The sequence below is a fragment of the Xyrauchen texanus genome, chromosome 46 (genome assembly GCF_025860055.1).
Source record: "Xyrauchen texanus isolate HMW12.3.18 chromosome 46, RBS_HiC_50CHRs, whole genome shotgun sequence".
Taxonomy (NCBI): Eukaryota; Metazoa; Chordata; class Actinopteri; order Cypriniformes; family Catostomidae; genus Xyrauchen; species Xyrauchen texanus.
Genome location: NC_068321.1, coordinates 14,873,355 through 14,892,545, shown reverse-complemented (window position 1 = coordinate 14,892,545; position 19,191 = coordinate 14,873,355). Strand labels below are relative to the sequence as shown.

Here is a 19,191-nt window from a genome sequence, read left to right as displayed (position 1 = left end):
CAGTGTTTGTTTGGCTTTTTCTGCATGTTTTTATTTGTACTCTTAGGCCATGTCCACACTAATCCAGAGTATTTATGGGATTCTTTATTCCGGTATTCAAAAATATTTTTTTCATAGCTTCAAACTAGATTTGTTCATTTTCTGAAGAAAATAAGTGAGTAGAACTCACCACCATTATCCTAGAGTGTTGTGGGTGGTTGTTTGGGCTAAAGGTGATCTGAGTGTTTGTACACTGTAAAACAAAATCCCAGTGGTTCCCAGAATAATTATGTAAAAATAATACAGTACATTTTTAAACAACTTAAAAGAACAACCTGTGAATTTTGCAGTTTTAATCTGTTGTAATTTACATGACCATGCTGGTGCTCGTTAATCAATTAACTTTTTTTTTCCTGTATCATTTTTACAGTCTTTTACCGTTAAAATTACAGACATTTTTTATAGTGTAGCACATTGTGTGGTTTAAGTAGGTTGCTAGTGTGTTATATGTGGTTGTTTGGTGTTTGCTCATGACTGTAGGTGTATGGAAATAGGGCGATCTGGGTATTTTTCTATGCTAGCAACCTTCTAACACATTGCTAGAAGGTTGCTAGCATGTAACTGATCTTGGTGGTTGCTGTGAGGTTGCTTGGGTGTTATGGGTTGTTTGGGATTTGCTTACTGGGTCTTAGGGCATAATTTGATCTGAGTGTATTAGCACATTACTATGTGGTATCTAGGGTCTTCTGGATAGTTGCTAAGAGATTGCTAAGGTCTTCTGAGTGGTTTTTATGTAATTTTTTTTAAAGCCCAAATCAGGTTTATATTGTCGCTAGATATGGCTTGGAGCCCCTCTTTCAGTGTAAGTCTTAAGGGTTTTTCAACCTTTCTTTCTTCTTCAAACCAAAAATCTGATCACTTAAAATTATATCAAACTTCTCCACAACAAGCCACATGATTTGCAGCATCATTCATGTTTGTCACACAAAATAAAGCCAGACGAGTTACACATAGTTTAATACTTACTTTTTACACTACATTTTTCAAATCCCTTATCTTAATCTTAGCTATAGTAATAGTGATACTTGCCTTACCAAGCACCACTTATAACAATTATCTATGTTTTGTTTGGATAGTTGATTCCAGATTGGTTGCAAATTGTCATCTTCTCATGAGTCTCATTAGTTTGGCTTCTGTCATTACATGAATGGAGATCTGCTCTTGTAGCAAGGAATGAGCTTGTTTGACAACAGGAATCCTGAGGTTCACAGCTCCCGCTCTGGATCACTCACTTCGACAGATTCTGTCTCTGTGTCAGCTCTGGTTTCTAAACTACAGTAAAGAAAATTGAACCTCTGCCCTCTCAAGCCCTCAAGGTAGTATGTGGTCATAACTAGAGGTGTTGACAGTGGCCTCTGTATTTCCTCTCATGGGTTTCTCTCATTACAAAGTAATGTATCCTTGTAATTCCTCAGAAATGAGGGATTATCTGACCGACATTTGGATCATTACCTCTTTGGAACCTCTTTTGTGTGTCCCAGCAGACATAGTTCCTCTGGGCCCAGATCTTGTCAAGGTAATGGCAGGTACACAATGAGCTGGCCCCAAATCAGAGATACAGGATTACAAGCGCAACAAGGAAAAGTCCTCCAAGCAAACTTCAGATGTTTGTTCCGGGGCTACTGCATTTGTCAGCTTGGTGATGGATTTTTGGGGAGATCGTTATCGTGCTGTTTCTTTTCTTTTCACTTACTTTTCTCTTTTTATATACTGTGTGCTATGAGTGGGTTTCCTTTCATTTGTCCATCTGACGTTAAAGCAAACCACACACTCAGCTACTGGTATACACACAGAGGGTATAAAAATGTGAGTAAGAATTCTCAAAATCAGAATTAATTCTCTGTTTATCTAGGAGGCCTAAAGAGTTCTCCAGAACTCTATGTGGCGACACATTGGTTGAATACTCCTCACCAAAATGGAAAAATGGGGAACAAAATTACAATGTTTCTGAATGTTTTAGGGCTGGTGCAGTTAAATAGAGAGACTGTAACTGTCTTGAGCTGTTTGCCACAAATAGGTCTGGATAAAACAGCTAATTAATTTTATTGTCATCATGACAAAAATATATATTTTTTAAATAAATAAAAATAGTGCAAGATACAGTTCAGTTTCATTATTGATTTATTTCAAGTATATTTATCTTTAATTTAATCAGATACTCAAACACAATCTTTGGTTTGTTTTAGCGTGAACATGACTGAAATCAAATGAGCCCCCTGCCAAACATGTACGTGTAACAATGTGAATGATGTCACGTTTACTAACAACATCTTCCAATAATGAGCTGTCATCAGTTCACCACAGATCTCATGTCCTGCTTCAGGGCTAGTGAAGCATAACAGGTGTCTTATAGACCACCAGGGCTCCTTCATTGTTCTTCGGTTGCTTAGCTGTGGTCCTGTTGCTTTAGATTATGAACAAATGTTAGTCTGGGTCAGTGAGCACAGCGGCCCTCCTGAACAAACTAGAAAGAGAACATGGTGCTCAATGCTCTCTCTGAAGTCTTTCGCATTTAGACACAACTGTGGGCTATTGTTTTGTTGGAACTAAAACTAAGCTTGCTTAACTGATTAGGTTAGAACAAGGGTTCTTAAACTTTCTCGGCCCAGTACCCAAATATGACATTTTGTATTTACCTGGGACTTACACTAATAAAACCATGCGATATGCTGTCACTATATCCCAGGGGTTCTCAACCTTTTGCAAGCTGGGCCCCCCCAAAGCTGGTTCATTGCAGTTGGGGCCCCAGTGCCCCCCGCCCCGCCCCATGCTTTATTGTTGTTATTATTATTATTATTATTATTATTATAATTGGCAGTAGCACCAGACTTCTAATGTGAGCTTGCAGGCATTATTATTATTATTATTATGAGTAGTAGTAGGCCTATCATCATTACTAGGCTATTGCTATATAATTATATGAGGTTACATGCTTTATTGTTGTTATTATTATTATTATTATTATCATCATCAGTAGGCCTATTATCATTACTAGGCTATTGCTATAATTGGGAATTGGCACCAGACCTCTGATATTAATTTATGCTTTTTTATTGTTATTATTACTAGGCCTAATAGTAGGCATCATCTTCATTTTTTACAGAAGCTTGCTGGTAGGTGATGTTAATGTGAGACCTGAGCCTGCTTTGCCTTGCAAAGATCCTCAATTCTTGGCTCAATGTTTGATAAACATAGCCTCAAATCAACCTCGATTTGTGCACGATTGCGGTATTTCGTTTTGAGTGCAGTCATTTTTGAGAATCCTGCCTCACACAAATATGTCGATGCGAAAGGACGGAGAATCTTCAAGGCGACGTCACAGAGTTCAGGGTATTCCTGCATCAATGCTGCCCAGAATGACGAAAGAGGGCAGGAGCTAAAGAGTTCCTTCAGTCTACTGTCACTCTTCAGCTCAATAAGCTGTTCCTGCTTATCAATTGATAGCTCGTTTGCTGTGCACACAAACGGATCTCGAACCCATGCAAATGAGCGATAATCCTCTTTAAAGTACGTCGCAAATTGTTTTCTCATTGCTGACAGGTGCTCAGACGCTGATTGAAATAGGGAGGAGAAATCGTGTGACGTGCCTGCATCAGTGATAAAGTCTGCAAGGCTGGGGAACATGTTGCAGTTCCCTCGACTGATGCGGCCATGCCAGAGGTCTAGTTTTTGTGTGAAGGCGTGCACTTTGTCTGCAAGGAGCAAAGTATGAGTTTCACGGCCTTGCAAAGACAGGTTGAAATAAAACAAATGAGCGCCGTTTTCTAAAGTCTATGAGCGCAGCACACACAAATAAACTAAATTGACATACTGCAGTTAAATTTCAAAATGTGGTGTTTTTATATTTATAACATTTGAATACAGTTCAGCAACATACATCACACGACCTGACTACCAAGAGAGCTGACAATTGACCATCACTTAATTTACCATCACCTCACGATTGAAAATGTGACACTGATTTCATATGACAGTTCAACAAACAAGTTAATAATATTAAGTCACTTATATTTTAGACGAAATAATGACTGTTTTGGTCTATTTTAGCAGCGAAAATAGATCCGATGAATCCAAACAAAGATCACAGCATAGCCATAGCGCATCTCACAGCAATACTCAATCGTGTTTTGAATGATTCAGTGTTGTGAACGAATCGGTTGAGTCAAAGATTCAATGACCCATTCACAAACATCTGTCTCATTCTTGATGAATCGGCCGTTTGAACGAATCGTTTGAATGAACGACTCAATGACTCGCTTAATGAAACCGCTTATGCTTATCACTTGCATTTGCGCTCACTATCGACAAACCAATCAAATTTGTTCAAAACTTTTTTTTTTTAAATCAGTCCAAACACATTTTAATTTTTATTCAGGAGTTATGTATATACAAAACTATAACTTTTTATGACATTAGTGATAAAAAAAATGTGCCCCAAAAAAATTTTTTTCCAGTTTTTTTTACCTTCCATCGTAGCCTACTCGCGCCCCTGGAGAGTGGGCGCGCCCCACCGGTTGAGAACCACTGCTATATCCAATGATTTATACAGAGGCACACACATACAAAGACAGACTCTAAATAGAACCCTTACAAAAATTGAGAGTTAATGGCAAATTTGCCACTGATTATTTTCACATGCAAATGAGCTTTGCTGCAAATTTTCCATTGCTGCCAATGGTTTGCTGTTTGAAATTGCAAAGAAAGAGCATGCCTATCAAATGATATGGCAGAGTACTGGCCAGCGCAACAGCATGGAAGAGTGGACTGAAAAGAGTGCATTTGTTCTAAAGATATTTCATTTACTTTTACTAGAGAAATAACAACACATTTATTCAAATTTGCCATAACCCAACATTTATGGCTATGCGACTCAATCTGAGTCTCGACCTAGTGTTTAAGAAATGCTGCGTTAGAAGTCTGGGTTTGGGATACAACTTTTCAATTAATATCTGAAATATGTGGTAAAGTGCTGTGTCAATGAAAAGATCAAATCGGCTGCAAAGCTTCTTAAACTAGTCTGTTGCCTCCCTATTCTACCTTTTAAGTACTCAAGGCAATTCTATATTGTGAATGCAATGTATAGAGTGCCTTAAACCCTTTCAGTCACAATTATACTTACAAAATAGTTATGCAACCTTGAAGGCTTTATTACCTTTAAAACTGGTTATTACGTTAAAACGTTTTAAGGCCATTTGTTCAATAAAAAATTTGTTTATCAAGAAAATTCATTAGGCAGCATCCTTGTACTAGAAAATATGTTTTCTGACATGTAAATACTAATAGAAAGTTATTCATTGGATGCTACAGAGTGATATACACAATAGTTAAGTGAATACATCCATATTTTAGGACAGCTGTAAAGCTATATCAACCAATTAGCACTATTCGTTTCATATATATATATATATATATATACATACACACACACACAGTGCATCCGGAAGGTATTCACAGCGCTTCACTTTTTCCACATTTTATTTTACAGCTTTATGTTACAGCCTAAAGCTAATGGATTCAATTCATTATTTTCCTCAAAATTCTGACACAATTTTCCTCATAATGACCATGTGAAAGAAGTTTGTTTGAAATCTTTGCAAATTTATTAAAAATAAAAAACTAAAAAAATCACATGTATATAAGTATTTACAGCCTTTGCCATGACACTCAAAATTGAGCTCAGGTGCATCCTGTTTCCACTGATCATCCTTGAGATGTTTCTATAACTTGATTGGAGTCCACCTGTGGTAAATTCAGTTGATTGGATATGATTTGGAAAGGGCACACACCTGTTTATATAAGGTCCCACAGTTAACAGTGCAGGTCAGAGCACAAACCAAGACATGAAGTCCAAGGAATTGTCTGTAGACCTCCAAGACAGGATTGTAACGAGGCACAGATCTGGGCAAGGGTACAGAAAAGTTCTGCAGCACTGAAGGTCCCAATGAGCACAGTGGCCTCCATCATCCGTAAATGGAAGAAGTTTGGAACCACCAGGCCTTTTCCTAGAGCTGGCCGCCCGACCAAACTGAGTGATCGGGGGAGAAGGGCCTTAGCCAGGAAGGTGACCGAGAACCCGATGGTCACTCTGACAGAGCTCCAGCGTTTCTCTGTGGAGAGAGGAGAACCTTCCAGAAGAACAACCATCTCTGCAGCACCTGAAGGACTCTCAGACCATGAGAAACAAAATTCTCTGGTCTGATGAAACAAAGATTGAACACTTTGGCCTGAATGGCAAGCGTCATGTCTGGAGGAAACCAGGCACCGCTCATCGCCTGGCCTATACCATCCCTACAGTGAAGCATGGTGGTGGCAGCATCATGCTGTGGGGATGTTTTTCAGCAGCTGGATCTGGTAGACTAGTCAGGATCGAGGGAAAGATGAATACAGCAATGTACAGAGATATCCTTGATGAAAACATGCTCCAGAGCGGTCTGGACCTCAGACTGGGGCAAAGGTTCATCTTCCAACAGGACAACGACCCTAAGCACACAGCCAAGATAACAAAGGAGTGGCTACGGTACAACTCTGTGAATGTCCTTGAGTGGCCCAGCCAGAGCCTGGACTTGAACCTGATTGAACATCTCTGGAGATATTTGAAAATGGCTGTGGAACGATGCTCCCCATCCAATCTGATGGAGCTTGAGAGGTCCTGCAAAGAAGAATGGGAGAAACTGCCCAAAAATACTGCCCACAATATAGGTGTGCCAAGCTTGTAGCATCATACTCAAAAAGACTTGAGGCTGTAATTGATGCCAAATGTGCTTCAACAAAGTATTGAGCAAAGGTAAAAAAGCACAAGGTTACAGTCCTGAAATTGTAACCTTAAATAGATATTTCTACTTGATCTAACCTTTAAAATTAGTAACCAAAAGTATTCAGGTTGATTCAGTGACGTTAAATAATATTTTTGACTTAAATGTTACCACATGAAGCACATTTTTAGGTTAAAAGGTTTTCAGTGTTGCATCTTTCTTTCCATTTTGTTTAATAATTTAATTGCTACGTGTCCCTAAAATTCTTTTCATATTTTAGTATGGGATTTTTAGGATATAATTTCTCTCATTTGTTTTTTTTAATTCTCTGGCATATTCTTTTTATAGGTGAGCGCTGTGAGGTGAACTCACGCTCAGGCCGCTGTGTTCCCGGTGTTTGTAAGAATGGAGGTAGGTGTTTGGATCTGCTGGTGGGAGGTTTCCTGTGCCAGTGTCCTGATGGAGAGTACGAGAAGCCTTACTGTGAGATGACCACACGCAGCTTTCCTGGCCAGTCCTTCATCACCTTCAGAGGCCTGAGGCAGAGATTCCACTTCACCCTCTCCTTCATGTCAGTAAAACCTCTAGAAATACTCCATCCATCCATTTCCCTTCTCTTGTTACAATGAGTGTAATTTGAGAGAATTGACAGGAAATCCACAAGTACTGATACAGATGGGTTTTGTTAATTTTTGTTACAAATTATGCTCTGTAGGTAACAGTTTTGTTACAGTTCTTTAACCTTATTACAATAGTATCCTTAGTTTCAGTCTAAATACCATTGTTACTACACTGAAATTGTGGAAAATGTAATAACATTTCAGAGACAAAACAGATCAAATCAAATACCAAAACAGTTTGATTAGTAGGTATAATAAAAAAACAAAAACATGCTTAACGAATTATAGAGTTGCCCATTAATGCTGGAATTGGCATTAAACACATGAATTTAAAGTTTTTTTAAATTCCCTTAAATTTCTGCATTTATTATAAAATTTTAAATGTTTTCATACCATGAATTGTAAAAAGTGGTGACTTCCAATTGTTACCTTAAGAACTATGTCTACCTGATCTAACCCTTAAAATTAATTTTGTTGGTGTAACCTAATGTATTCAGGTTGATTCAGTGATGTTAAATAATATTTTTGAATATATTTCTATCAACAAGTTAAATTAGATTTTACCAAAAGAAGCACAAAAACCAGTTAATTCATTATAGCAAATTTTTGGGTAACCTGATAAACACGTTTTACAAAATTTCTTCACAGTGGTGGCTAATAGCAAGTTCCTAATGTGTATTCCCAGTAGACACATTAGTGTCTATGGTGTTTTGGAATAAACTATGGTCACCATGGTACATTTTTCAAATGTTAAACATCTTGTTACTTTACCATAGGCTTTTATTAAATATGTACCTAATTACCAAATTATACACTCTCACATACCAACCATACAAGTTCCTCTCATGGCAAACATGAAAACAGGATGACACGTGTGGTGAGGCATCTTTGTTCATTTTTCCTGTGAGTTTGCCCCTTTGCCATGTGCTATCTGACACCTACCCAGCGAAACTCCCAGGTGCCCTCAACACAGGGTTAAGCGAGATATCAGAGGTTGGCAAACATCAGAGTATCAGTTTCCCCATCCATTACAGCGTCATTACCTCTAGCTGTGTCTCTTGGCAGCTTTTATCTTTTTACTTCCTTTTCCTCCACTCCCTATCTTTTTTAATATTCTGTTATGACTCTCTCAATCATTTTTAATGTCAGTAATGTTCCCGGGCTCCTTTCTTGTGCTTGATATATGCATCAGAAAGGTATATTCATAAAATATTTAAATAAAAAATGAATGTCACTTTAAAATATGATATAATACAAATGTCCTTGTACAGACTGATCTCACTGGAAATCTGCGACAGCAGGTCAAATTTATTATCTTCTTAAATCGGTTTGCTTTCCGAAATTTTCAAACTGCTCCCTGTGGCCGTAGCTGGAACTGCAGTTGAACACATGCACATCTTTAAATTTGTGTGCAAATGAATATAAAACTAATGTGAATATTTTCCGCAAAATTAGACAAGTTATGAACAAGTTCGTTATGATGCATTACATTTTAAAAAGACTGTTTTTCTTTTATAGGTTTGCTACCAGGGAAAGAAATGCTTTGCTGCTGTATAATGGGAGGTTTAATGAAAGGCATGATTTCATTGCCATTGAAATTGTGGAAGAACAAATACAGCTGACATTCTCTGCTGGTGAGTAGTTGACTTAAATCTCAGTGTTGCACTTTTAATTTACTTAAAATTTTTCCACAGACATTTGTCTTAGCACCCATTTAATTTTATTAACTGGCACCCAAGCAACCAATAAATAGAATAAATAAGTTATATTTTGATTGATGACTTCAGAAACAGCTTGGAGTTTTGGAACTAACCTAGAATTTCTTGAAGACAATAATCAGGTCTTTCTCAAAATAAAGTGACTTATTGACTTAAAGAATGTGTATTCACATTCATGTTTTGACTTCAGTTTTCTGATATATAAACTGATTGTTAGTATTTATTGACATCTTGACAGTATTGCAATTTATAAAGGACAAATGTGAATTTTTGTTCTGATTTTAACGTTTTATTTTGTTTGCAATTTGTCATCAATAGCACCTCAAATAAATGCATAAATTACTACATAAATACATTATCAGATTTATTTGAAGTACAGTGTGAGAGTCCTGGCTATTCAGACACTTTCATAATTACTGTGTGTGTGTATATCATATATATATGTGTGTGTATATATGTGTGTGTATTGGAGATTTGCCAAAGGAAACAGGTGTCCAAAGATCATTCAAACACACTTCCTCTGTGTACCTTTTCTGTTGTTTTGCCAAACCTCACACTTCAACAAGCATTACTGTCCAATCAGTATATGTAAAATGCCACCTCCTGTCTCTTTAACTAGTCAGAATTATGTGGAATATAAATAGTGGAATTTAGCCCTACAGTGTCTTGGTATGAGATAGATCCTTGTTAAATACAGCACTGATGGTCAATAGTCCACATTAGTTGAGAATAAAGACAATGAAAGGCATTTCCTTCAGTGGCATATCACTGTCCAGGAATGTAAAACTTCTCACAACACCGTGATTTGGGTAAATGATAAACACACTGAGGGCAAAAGTCAATCCTTCCAGCTTACTAGCCATCACTCAATGTTATTAAGGCAAATAAGGACATAAACAACCAAGATATTTTACAGTGCATGCACCGATGGCCAGTTCTGTCATGGGGGGTTCTGACATGTCATTATCCCCTCAATAATGATTCACTTATCATGCCCACTAGACTGGAAAAATGGCACACATATTAAAATTCTTCTTGTGTGTTTAGCAAGGTGCCTTGAACACATTTAATTAGTTTGGAATAGTGTGGGAATTTAGAATGCTTTATTGTGCTTTGTGTTAACCATGTAACATATTTTGGTTATCTTTTACAACATTGAGTAATGCTTTCACGCCACTGGACAGTGTGAATTACCACCATTCTCAATGCAAACAGACTAATAGCATTAGGGGCCATTCACTCTGAACTCTTTTTTGCATCTGTCTGCTTTGTTTTTTAATAGTTTTTCTATGTAAGCAGCATGTGTTAGATGGAGGCCTTTGACCGTTGTAGCACAGGTGTGAGATGCTTTTTAGATGCTTTGTCAAGTTAAAAGAACTTTAACTTTTAAAATGCGTCTAAAGACACCTGCTTTCTGTTCTATTCTTTGCGCAAGATCTTTTTTAAAGCAAGAACATGTTTGGTCTGAACGGCCCCTTACTCTTTATCAGTAAAACTGTTTTCATCTGTCTTGTTTTTGTCCCACAGGAGAGTCTAAAACCACAGTGGCTCCATTTGTAGCTGGGGGGATTAGTGACGGACAATGGCACACAGTCCATCTACATTACTACAACAAGGTAAGATACTTGTACTGGGCAAACCTGTTTACACCTGATATTAACATTTGTTTTGGGTGATCTGATGACAAGTGGCAGTGGTGCTTGCAGCTATGTGGCCGTATGAACTGTACATACCATGAGCGCTCCGACTGGCCTGAGAATCATCTACTGTCAGAATATTTAATCAATCATGAAATGTGTCCTGTATTTCTGTTGGTTGTTTAAAAGAACTAGCAATGCCCAATTTGCGAATGAATAATTATTTTGAGTCGTTCTTTCAGTGAATTGGTCAAACGGGCTTGCAAAATGGTCTGAATCGATTTGTGATTCAGTACAATTCGATCAGAGCACACTCTCACTGAATCATTTGGAGCGGTTTCTCACATAGTAAAACAGTATTGGGATATTTACAAATACAGAGAACAGACAGCGCTGGATACAGTGGAAACAAAAGGCTGAACGTGTTTTTGCATCCGCTCCCTATGATTTTCAAGAGTTTTCTGTGTAAACAGTCTAGATGAATGTCTTTGGACAACTGCATCACGTTTCACTGTATTTTTAGCATCTCTCATGGGAGCGCTGCTTTTTTAGATGGTGTCAAGTAAAAAAGAACTGGAAAAAAAATGCGTCTCGAGATACCTGTTTTCTGCTCTATTCGTTGTAGTGCGTTTTGCATTTTTTAGAGCAAGAACACGTTTGTTCTGAATGGTTACTGGAAGAAATGCTTTTAGCCAATAGTTATATGAATACTACTCATACTCGAGAAAAAAAATGCTTCTCTCAAAGTGTTGTTTTTGCCACAAGATATAAGACCCCCAAGATATAAGGTTGATTTGGGCAGATTTCTGTCCGTACCCTCAGATAAAATCCTGGCAAGTGGTCAGATTGCTGTTTATGCCGATTACATGTGTCTTAATTGTGTTTCCTGTGACTGATTTAATGACTACAAAAATCCCTCACTACATCAAACATTTTTTTTAAATATGAGTGCACTGTTTGTCCCAAATATACTTCAAATTTAATCTCACCTCAAATATGATTTTTCGAGAACAATTCTAAGTTATTTTAGTGGAGTACCTGTATTGAATGACCTTCAGATATATGTGCTTCTCATTTGCATCACTTGTTGAAACCAAGTATACTGAAGACGTTTTCTCATTTGATTGTTGTATTGCTGTAATATCAAGTGTAAATGGGTCAGTGAGAATGTAGAGTCTTCCAATTCGTAATTCATGCAATGTGTTTTGATGGTCACTGTTTTCAAATTTTTTTCTTTTTATTTAATGAAAGATCATTAAACAACAATCAAACTGGCATTTGTAATCCATTAGATAGTTCTAATTTTAGGTAGTTTATTGAAGAAAGGTAGAGATTCAAGAGTCCATGCTTCTTAGTAAGATCAGTTCCTCTGGTTCAATATTTTATGAAAGAGGACACACCATCTCAGCTACATTTCTAGCTGTATCAAAGTTCATAGCATCTTCTAAGAGCTCCTCTCAAAAGAAACGGCTTAAATTTCTACTTCTTTGATCCTTCCAGGTTTCAGGCCCTCATATTACAGTTTTTGAAATACTGCATGGCTGAAGTTCAGTGCATGTGTAATATGTCATGTGTTATATTTCATAGCTAAAAGCTAGTTGTGTTTTTTCTCTTAGGTATTTTATCACACATCTTGTTTTTAATGAGAATATTTTGTGTGTTAGTATTATTATTTAAAACAGAAGAAATCTCATTTCAAAAAGTATCCTTGAGGGATGGCAGTCAGCATACTGTGGCTTTCTCATTTTGATGGTCCATAATTTCTTTGATTTTTAAAAACCTCCATACAAAAGATAAAAGGCTGTAAAGTTAACCAGTATTATTTAGAGGTCTAAACGGTCCTTAAAATTAAACCTGAACCGACCTGTACCCGAGTACATACGAGACAGATGGCCCTATCTGACTCGAAGAGTACCATCAGATTTTATGCCCAAACCCGATCCGAACCCGAAATAGCTCACTCTGTTCATAATTATTCAAGTATTCCTGAAATAGGCTGTATTTTTTTAAGCATCACAGGCAACATTAGAAAAAGTATTATTGTAACAGTAAAACGTCTCGGTTACTGACGTAACCTCCGTTCCCTGATGGAGGGAACAAGACGTTGTGTCGCTGAGTTGACACTAGGGGTCGCTCTTGCGGAGCACGGCCATCTCTGATTTTGAGAAAAGGCCAATGAGAATTGGCGTGTGGAATTTGCATGCCACTCCCCCGGACATACGGGTATAAAAGGAGTGACGCTGCAAATACACATCAGGTATCGCATTGAGGAGCCGAGCCAAAGACCCGGCGCTTTCAGCGGATGGTTCAGTATTGTGGCTAGCGGGAACACAATGTCTCGTTCCCTCCATCAGGGAACGGAGGTTACGTCAGTAACCGAGACGTTCCCCGTCTGTCACTCAGTCGACGTTGTGTCGCTGAGTTGACACTAGGGGTCCCATGGAAAACGCCACAGAGCTGAACCGAGTTACACAGACAAGCGGTGCGAGACGGGCAAACCTCTGTGTGCCTCGTAGCCAGCGTAGCAAGCCGTCGCATAACTACCCCCAACACACTGGCAGGCATGAAGCAGTCCCCTGCACCTAGGGGGAACAGCTAACTGCTCAGAAGTATAAGGACTGGCTGGCCCAGCCGGGGCCTTCTCTCTATTTTTCTCCCCTGTAAAAGGAACGCAATCGTTCGGCTGGGGGCCAATTATAAATGGTCCAAGCTGGGGGGTGTGGGAGGACACCGCGGAGACCACACCCGGCCCCGAGGGGGGGGGGGGTTAGGTGGAATACACACACGGTCTTACCAGCCAGCAGCGGAAGCACATCGTGTGGAACGGCGCCATGGTAGACCCTACCCAAAGGTGGGGAGGGGTTACTACAAACACGGCGACCCGGGGCCGAGGACCCTCTGTCCAAGGAAGACGCGGTTTGCTGGTAGGGAAACCATTTTGCGGGATATACGTCACACGGGGTTGCCGAAGGGGGCAACCAGCACATGTGGAGCACTTACCTCAGTACGGGGGCCTGGTGACGCCCGTACGGGGGTGGCAGTGAGCCTCTCCGAAGACTCAACGGCCGCTAGGCTAGGGAGGAAGAACGTCCAGGGTTCACACTTCCTGCGAACGCAACTGGGGAAAAGAGCGCACGTCTTCACCTCAAGGGAGGGGAAAGGCGCTATGCACAAGTGATACACCCGGCCGGCTGACCCGAACTTACCTGTTTGTGTCATCCGATAACACACGGGACGAAACTGGCTCAACCATTAGGTTATAGAACCTCGCAAAGGTGTTAGGTGTTGCCCAACCCGCGGCTCTACATATGTCTGCTAGAGAGGCGCCATGAGACAACGCCCATGAAGCCGCAACGCCCCTGGTAGAATGGGCTCGTAGGCCAGCAGGGGGTGGCACATGCTGGGCGTGGTATGCCATCGTGATGGCATTGACGACCCAGTGGGCGATCCTCTGTTTGGAGACAGCGCTTCCCTTCCGCTGTCCGCCAAAGCAAACAAAGAGCTGCTCGGAGCTTCTAAAGCTCTGCGTGCGGTCCAAGTAGATGTGAAGAGCACGCACCGGACACAGCAACGTAAAGGTTGGGTCTGCCTCCTCCAGGGGCAGCGCTTGCAGGTTCACCACTTGATCCCTAAAGGGGGTCGTGGTAACCTTGGGCACATAGCCCGGTCGGGGTCTCAGGATGACGTGAGAGTAAGCCGGACCGAACTCTAGGCACAGTTCGCTAACAGAGAACGCCTGCAGGTCCTCTACCCTCTTGATGGAGGTGAGCGCCGTCAGGAGGGTGGTCTTCAGAGAGAGAGCGCCTTTAGCTCTGCTGACTCAAGGGGCTCAAAGGGAGCTCCCCGAAGGACCACGGAGAGGTCCCACGAGGGAACGAGGCGCGGCCTGGGGGGGGGTTTAACCTCCTCGCGCCCCTCAGGAACCTGATGATCAAGTCGTGCTTCCCTAAATACTTACCTTCCACTGCATCGTGATGTGCCGATATAGCGGCTACATACACCTTCAAGGTGGTGGGGGACAGCCGTCCCTCCAACCTTTCCTGCAGAAAGGAAAGCACTGATCCAACTGCGCATCTCTGGGTGTCTTCACCACGGGAAGAACACCACTGAGCAAACAGACGCCACTTCAGGCTGTAAAGACACCTCGTTGAGGGGGCTCTCGCCTGAGTGATCGTGTCTACCACCGTGGGTGGTAGGCCACCTAAGTCTACCGCGTCCCGTCCAAGGGCCAGACATGGAGATTCCAGAGGTCTGGTAGCGGGTGCCAGATGGTGCCCTGACCCTGAGAAAGAAGGTCCTTCCTCAGGGGAATTCGCCGGGGGGGGCTGTCGCGAGGAGCATGAGGTCCGAGAACCAGATCCGGGAGGGCCAATAAGGGGCCACTAAGAGGACCTGCTCCCTGTCCTCCCTGACTTTGCACAACGTCTGTGCAAGTAGGCTCACTGGGGGAAACGCATACTTGCGAAGCCCCGGGGGCCAGCTGTGTGCCAAGGCATCTGTGCCGAGGGGGGCCTCGGCCAGAGAGTACCAGAGTGGGCAATGGGAGGATTCCGGGAAGCGAACAGGTCTACTTGCGCTTGGCCGAATCGACTCCAGATCAGCTGAACCACCTGGGGGTGGAGCCTCCACTCTCCCCTGGATGTAACCTGCCGCGACAGCGCGTCCGCTGTGCTGTTGAGGTAACCTGGGATGTGAGTGGCCCGCAGCGACTTGAGTCGGTGCTGACTCCAAAGGAGGAGACGGCGGGCAAGTTGTGACAAGCGGAAGACCCGGTTCCAGGGCGCTGTACCTGCCAAAGAGAACCGGTGGCCGGCAGTTGTGATAACGACGGCCGGGGAGACCGGAAGTGGAGCCCGGGGGCTGAGGGAACTGCTCTTTTTTTTGAAAATGTGGGTACCGCAGCCCGTTGGGCGTGCGGTGAAATAAATTTCAAAAGGAAATAAGGATTCTCCACCCGCCCCTCCGGCGGGGGAGGGAGTGGTCTGCTTACCAGCTCCCGAAGTGCAGTTCCCTGAGTCCCAGGGCTGCCCGTCTCAGGGGCGCTTCGAAGCCTTCTTAGGGTTCTTGGCGGCCGGCCGGGGCCCCCGAGGGGCGGGCTGTGGCGGGGCTGGTGTTGGTACCGCAGGGGGACGCGCTGGGCGACGAGCAGACGGGGTGCGGGGCCTGTAGCTCTGCCTGGGCAGGATGTGCTGTATAGCCTCCGTCTGCCTCCTTACCGAACTGCCGGGCGAAGTCCCCAATGGTGTCGCCAAACAGCCCAACCTGGGAGATGGGGGCGTCAAGGAAACGTACCTTGTCAGCCTCTCGCGACTCGACCAGGTTGAGCCATAGGTGGCGCTCCTGGACCACCAAGGTGGACATCGCCTGCCCGAGAGCCCGCGCCGTGACCTTCGATGCCGTGGCGTCGGCGTGGAGGGCGCAGACGGCCTGTCCAGTGGCACCGTAGGCTCAGTTGTGAGTGCACTCACGATGTAAACCCACGGGCCCTGGACGGGAGACTCGGATGGCTCCTTCAGGTGGCGCCGTTCTGCGATGCACCGCGATCGCCTTACCAACCTGGGGAGCCCGCAAACCGGGTCCGGGCAGTGAAAGGTGCCCGCCACGACCACGTGAGCTCATCATGCATTTCTGGGAAGAAAGGCACGGGGGGGACGGAGCACGGCCGTCAGCGGCGATCGGAGCCCCGGGACCGATAACTGAGCCGCGAGGGTTCAGGGAGGTGCGGAAGATTCCACTCCACCCCGACGTTCGTGGCCACCCGAGCAAGCATGGCCGTCAGCTGCGCATGGCTACAGACTGAACAACCCACTCTCCGATGCTGTATCATCCACTACTCGGCTCATCCACTTTGCGAGCTGCGACCACTAACTCGTCCTGAGACGAGCCGGCGGTCACATCGCGAACTCACTGGGGCAAAAGAGCGTTCTGGGGAATGGGAGTTCCGTGGGGGGTTTCCCGGCAGAGAAGCTCCCATCGAAATCCCCCAGTGCTAACCGACCCCGCCTCATACCCGTGGGTAGAAGGACTCCGCTGGGTGGCTTACCCTCTTACGAGAGAAAGCCGTGACCACAACGTTGCCAGAATCATGCCCTCGCAGTGAGAGCATGATCCATCCACAAACGCTGCCCCTGCGTGGGCAGTGCCCAACACAAGAAGCCGTGATAGTGGCTATAGGAAGCAGAGAGGTAACGATCGCAACCAGGAAACATACACAAACAAAAAAGGCGTCTTGAAAAAGACACTCTCCGTTTGCGCCACTCTTTTAGAGAAATATACTCTTTTATTTGTGGTTTATATATATATATATATATATATATATATATATATATATATATATAAACAAAGTTATTCACTCCGTGAGCTCTTTTTCTGCTGCTGAAGTACCCAGGGGTGTGTGCTTAGCACAACGTAGTGTGCGAGGGGGAGAACCGCTGGAAGGCGCCGTAGAAACCAACAGCTTGGAGAGATGAATGAAGACGGCAGAGGAATTCAGCTCTGTGACTGCTCTCTCGGCTCTGAAGAAGATAACAGATGTGTATTTGCAGCATCCTTTTATACCCGTATGTCCAGGGGAGTGGCATGCAAATTCCACACGCTAATTCTCATTGGCGTTTTCTCAAGAGATGTCTGGGCTCCGCAGGAGCGAAACTTAGTGTCAACTCATCGACACAACGCCGAGTGAGTGACAGACGTAGAGACAATAGAAGTGGTTTGAAGTAGCCTTTTCAGAGTACATTGCCTTTACAAACTACTTTACACAGCAAGTTTTAATATTCTGTCCTATCATTACATTATTGTTCTTACAAACTCTAGACCACTTTCAAACGCAACTCCTCACATGCCCATGAGACTTCTCCTGGGTCCTAGTGCCTATGTATTAACCATCAGTGCAACTTTTACAGAGATGCAACTTTATTTATGAAAAATAAGGTACGCAGTTTTAACAAGGTACTATGGCCCTACAGTATACTAGAGTGTGGCAGGGTGGATGGTGGGGCCGGGTCGTGATTATACACACCCGGTCCCTCAGTCCTCCAAGAGTCACTGAGAGCTGATTGCGGACGAGAGGCAAGCCGGTTCTCGCCTCCTCCTTTCCATTGAACTGCGTTACATAGAGCAGATGGGGATAAAACATTTGCTTACAGTTTACCAAGCACCGAAACTTTGCTTGGTGCAGAACAATCTGGAATCATCTGAAGTCACATGAAGTATTCTTCTACAGAACACGAATGTTGGTGACACCTGTGCTAAAAACAAGCTAGACACAGCACAACGCATGAAAAAGAAAACAAGAGTCTTGACATGCAGTTTTGAAACTTGAAGTTCTTCTGAACTTGACATGGTGTCTAAAAAAATGCAGTGGTCCTGCACGAGATGCTGAAGAAACAGCGAGGAGCATGTGTTTACATTGAAAAACAATGGGAAAACAGAGCAGATGCGTGCAAAAACACATTATTTGTGGACAGAGAGCATGTGCCACTTGAGTAAAACAAGTTAGCTAGGTCTGTTTATTTTTTTCATTAATTACAAACCCGAAGCAGAAGTTATACTTGAAACCTAGCCCGAACCTGACACTGGTTTCTTGAGTCCGTCTAGTGTATTACACCATTCTCTGGAATAATTGATTCTGATTGGCCAATTGTTGCATTCTGCAGTGAAGTTTTTCTATAATGTCTGTTAAACTGCATAATTGACTGTTCTTACAAGGAAACAATTTCCTACATAGCTGTGCTACTTTCATGTCTCTCGTATCACTCCATGGTCTTTTTCTTCTTGCTTAATTAAATATCTTCAATTAAAGTTAGTACATCCAAAATAAACCCCTTCAGACTGATACAAGAATATCACACTGCTGGGGTTTATTTTGCAATAATGATCAGCTGCCTGTCCATTACCCCTTACTTTAGTCTGTATTATACTAGTCTGCCTTTGTACAGGTTGGTTGTTTCATAGACTGTATTGATGTTTAATAGTGACATAAAGGTGAATTATATAATATTAGACTGATCATAACTGTCCTACTATTACTAATATCCTTTGTCACAACCTTACATTTTTTAAACATCTTGCTTTGAATAAGCATGGGATTGGAGCACCACTAAAATGCTTATGAGGAAGATCAGACTCTAAAGGCATCTATTCGGAATCAACGCCTTCTTTCCCCATTAGTATGTTGTGTTTGCTCCATTGTGGCTGTAGTAGCCCAGCTCCCCCATACCCCCTTATTTAAGGAGTCCAAGTTCAAATGTAGTTCGACTGAGAATGCAGACAATAGTAGACCCCCTGGTGAGTTAATCTGGGGCTACAATGACGTGCTTGGAGTCTCTTAAAGCGCCAGATGGCACATGTTTTTTTCAGCTGCACTTAAATATAAAAACACCCTGGCCTATTATTCTAAATCTCTAGAATATGCTTTTTATTTCAT

General features: G+C 42.6%; 1 protein-coding gene across 1 annotated transcript in view; it reads left to right on the top strand.

The window, feature by feature from the left end:
* Positions 1–19,191, top strand: part of celsr1b (cadherin EGF LAG seven-pass G-type receptor 1b) — an 87,356-nt gene that overhangs the window by 24,651 nt on the left and 43,514 nt on the right. The window contains exons 3-5 of the mRNA XM_052119418.1: positions 7,140–7,362; positions 8,930–9,045; positions 10,657–10,745. Coding sequence (XP_051975378.1) covers positions 7,140–7,362; positions 8,930–9,045; positions 10,657–10,745 — 428 coding nt within the window. The remainder of the gene's footprint in view (positions 1–7,139; positions 7,363–8,929; positions 9,046–10,656; positions 10,746–19,191) is intronic.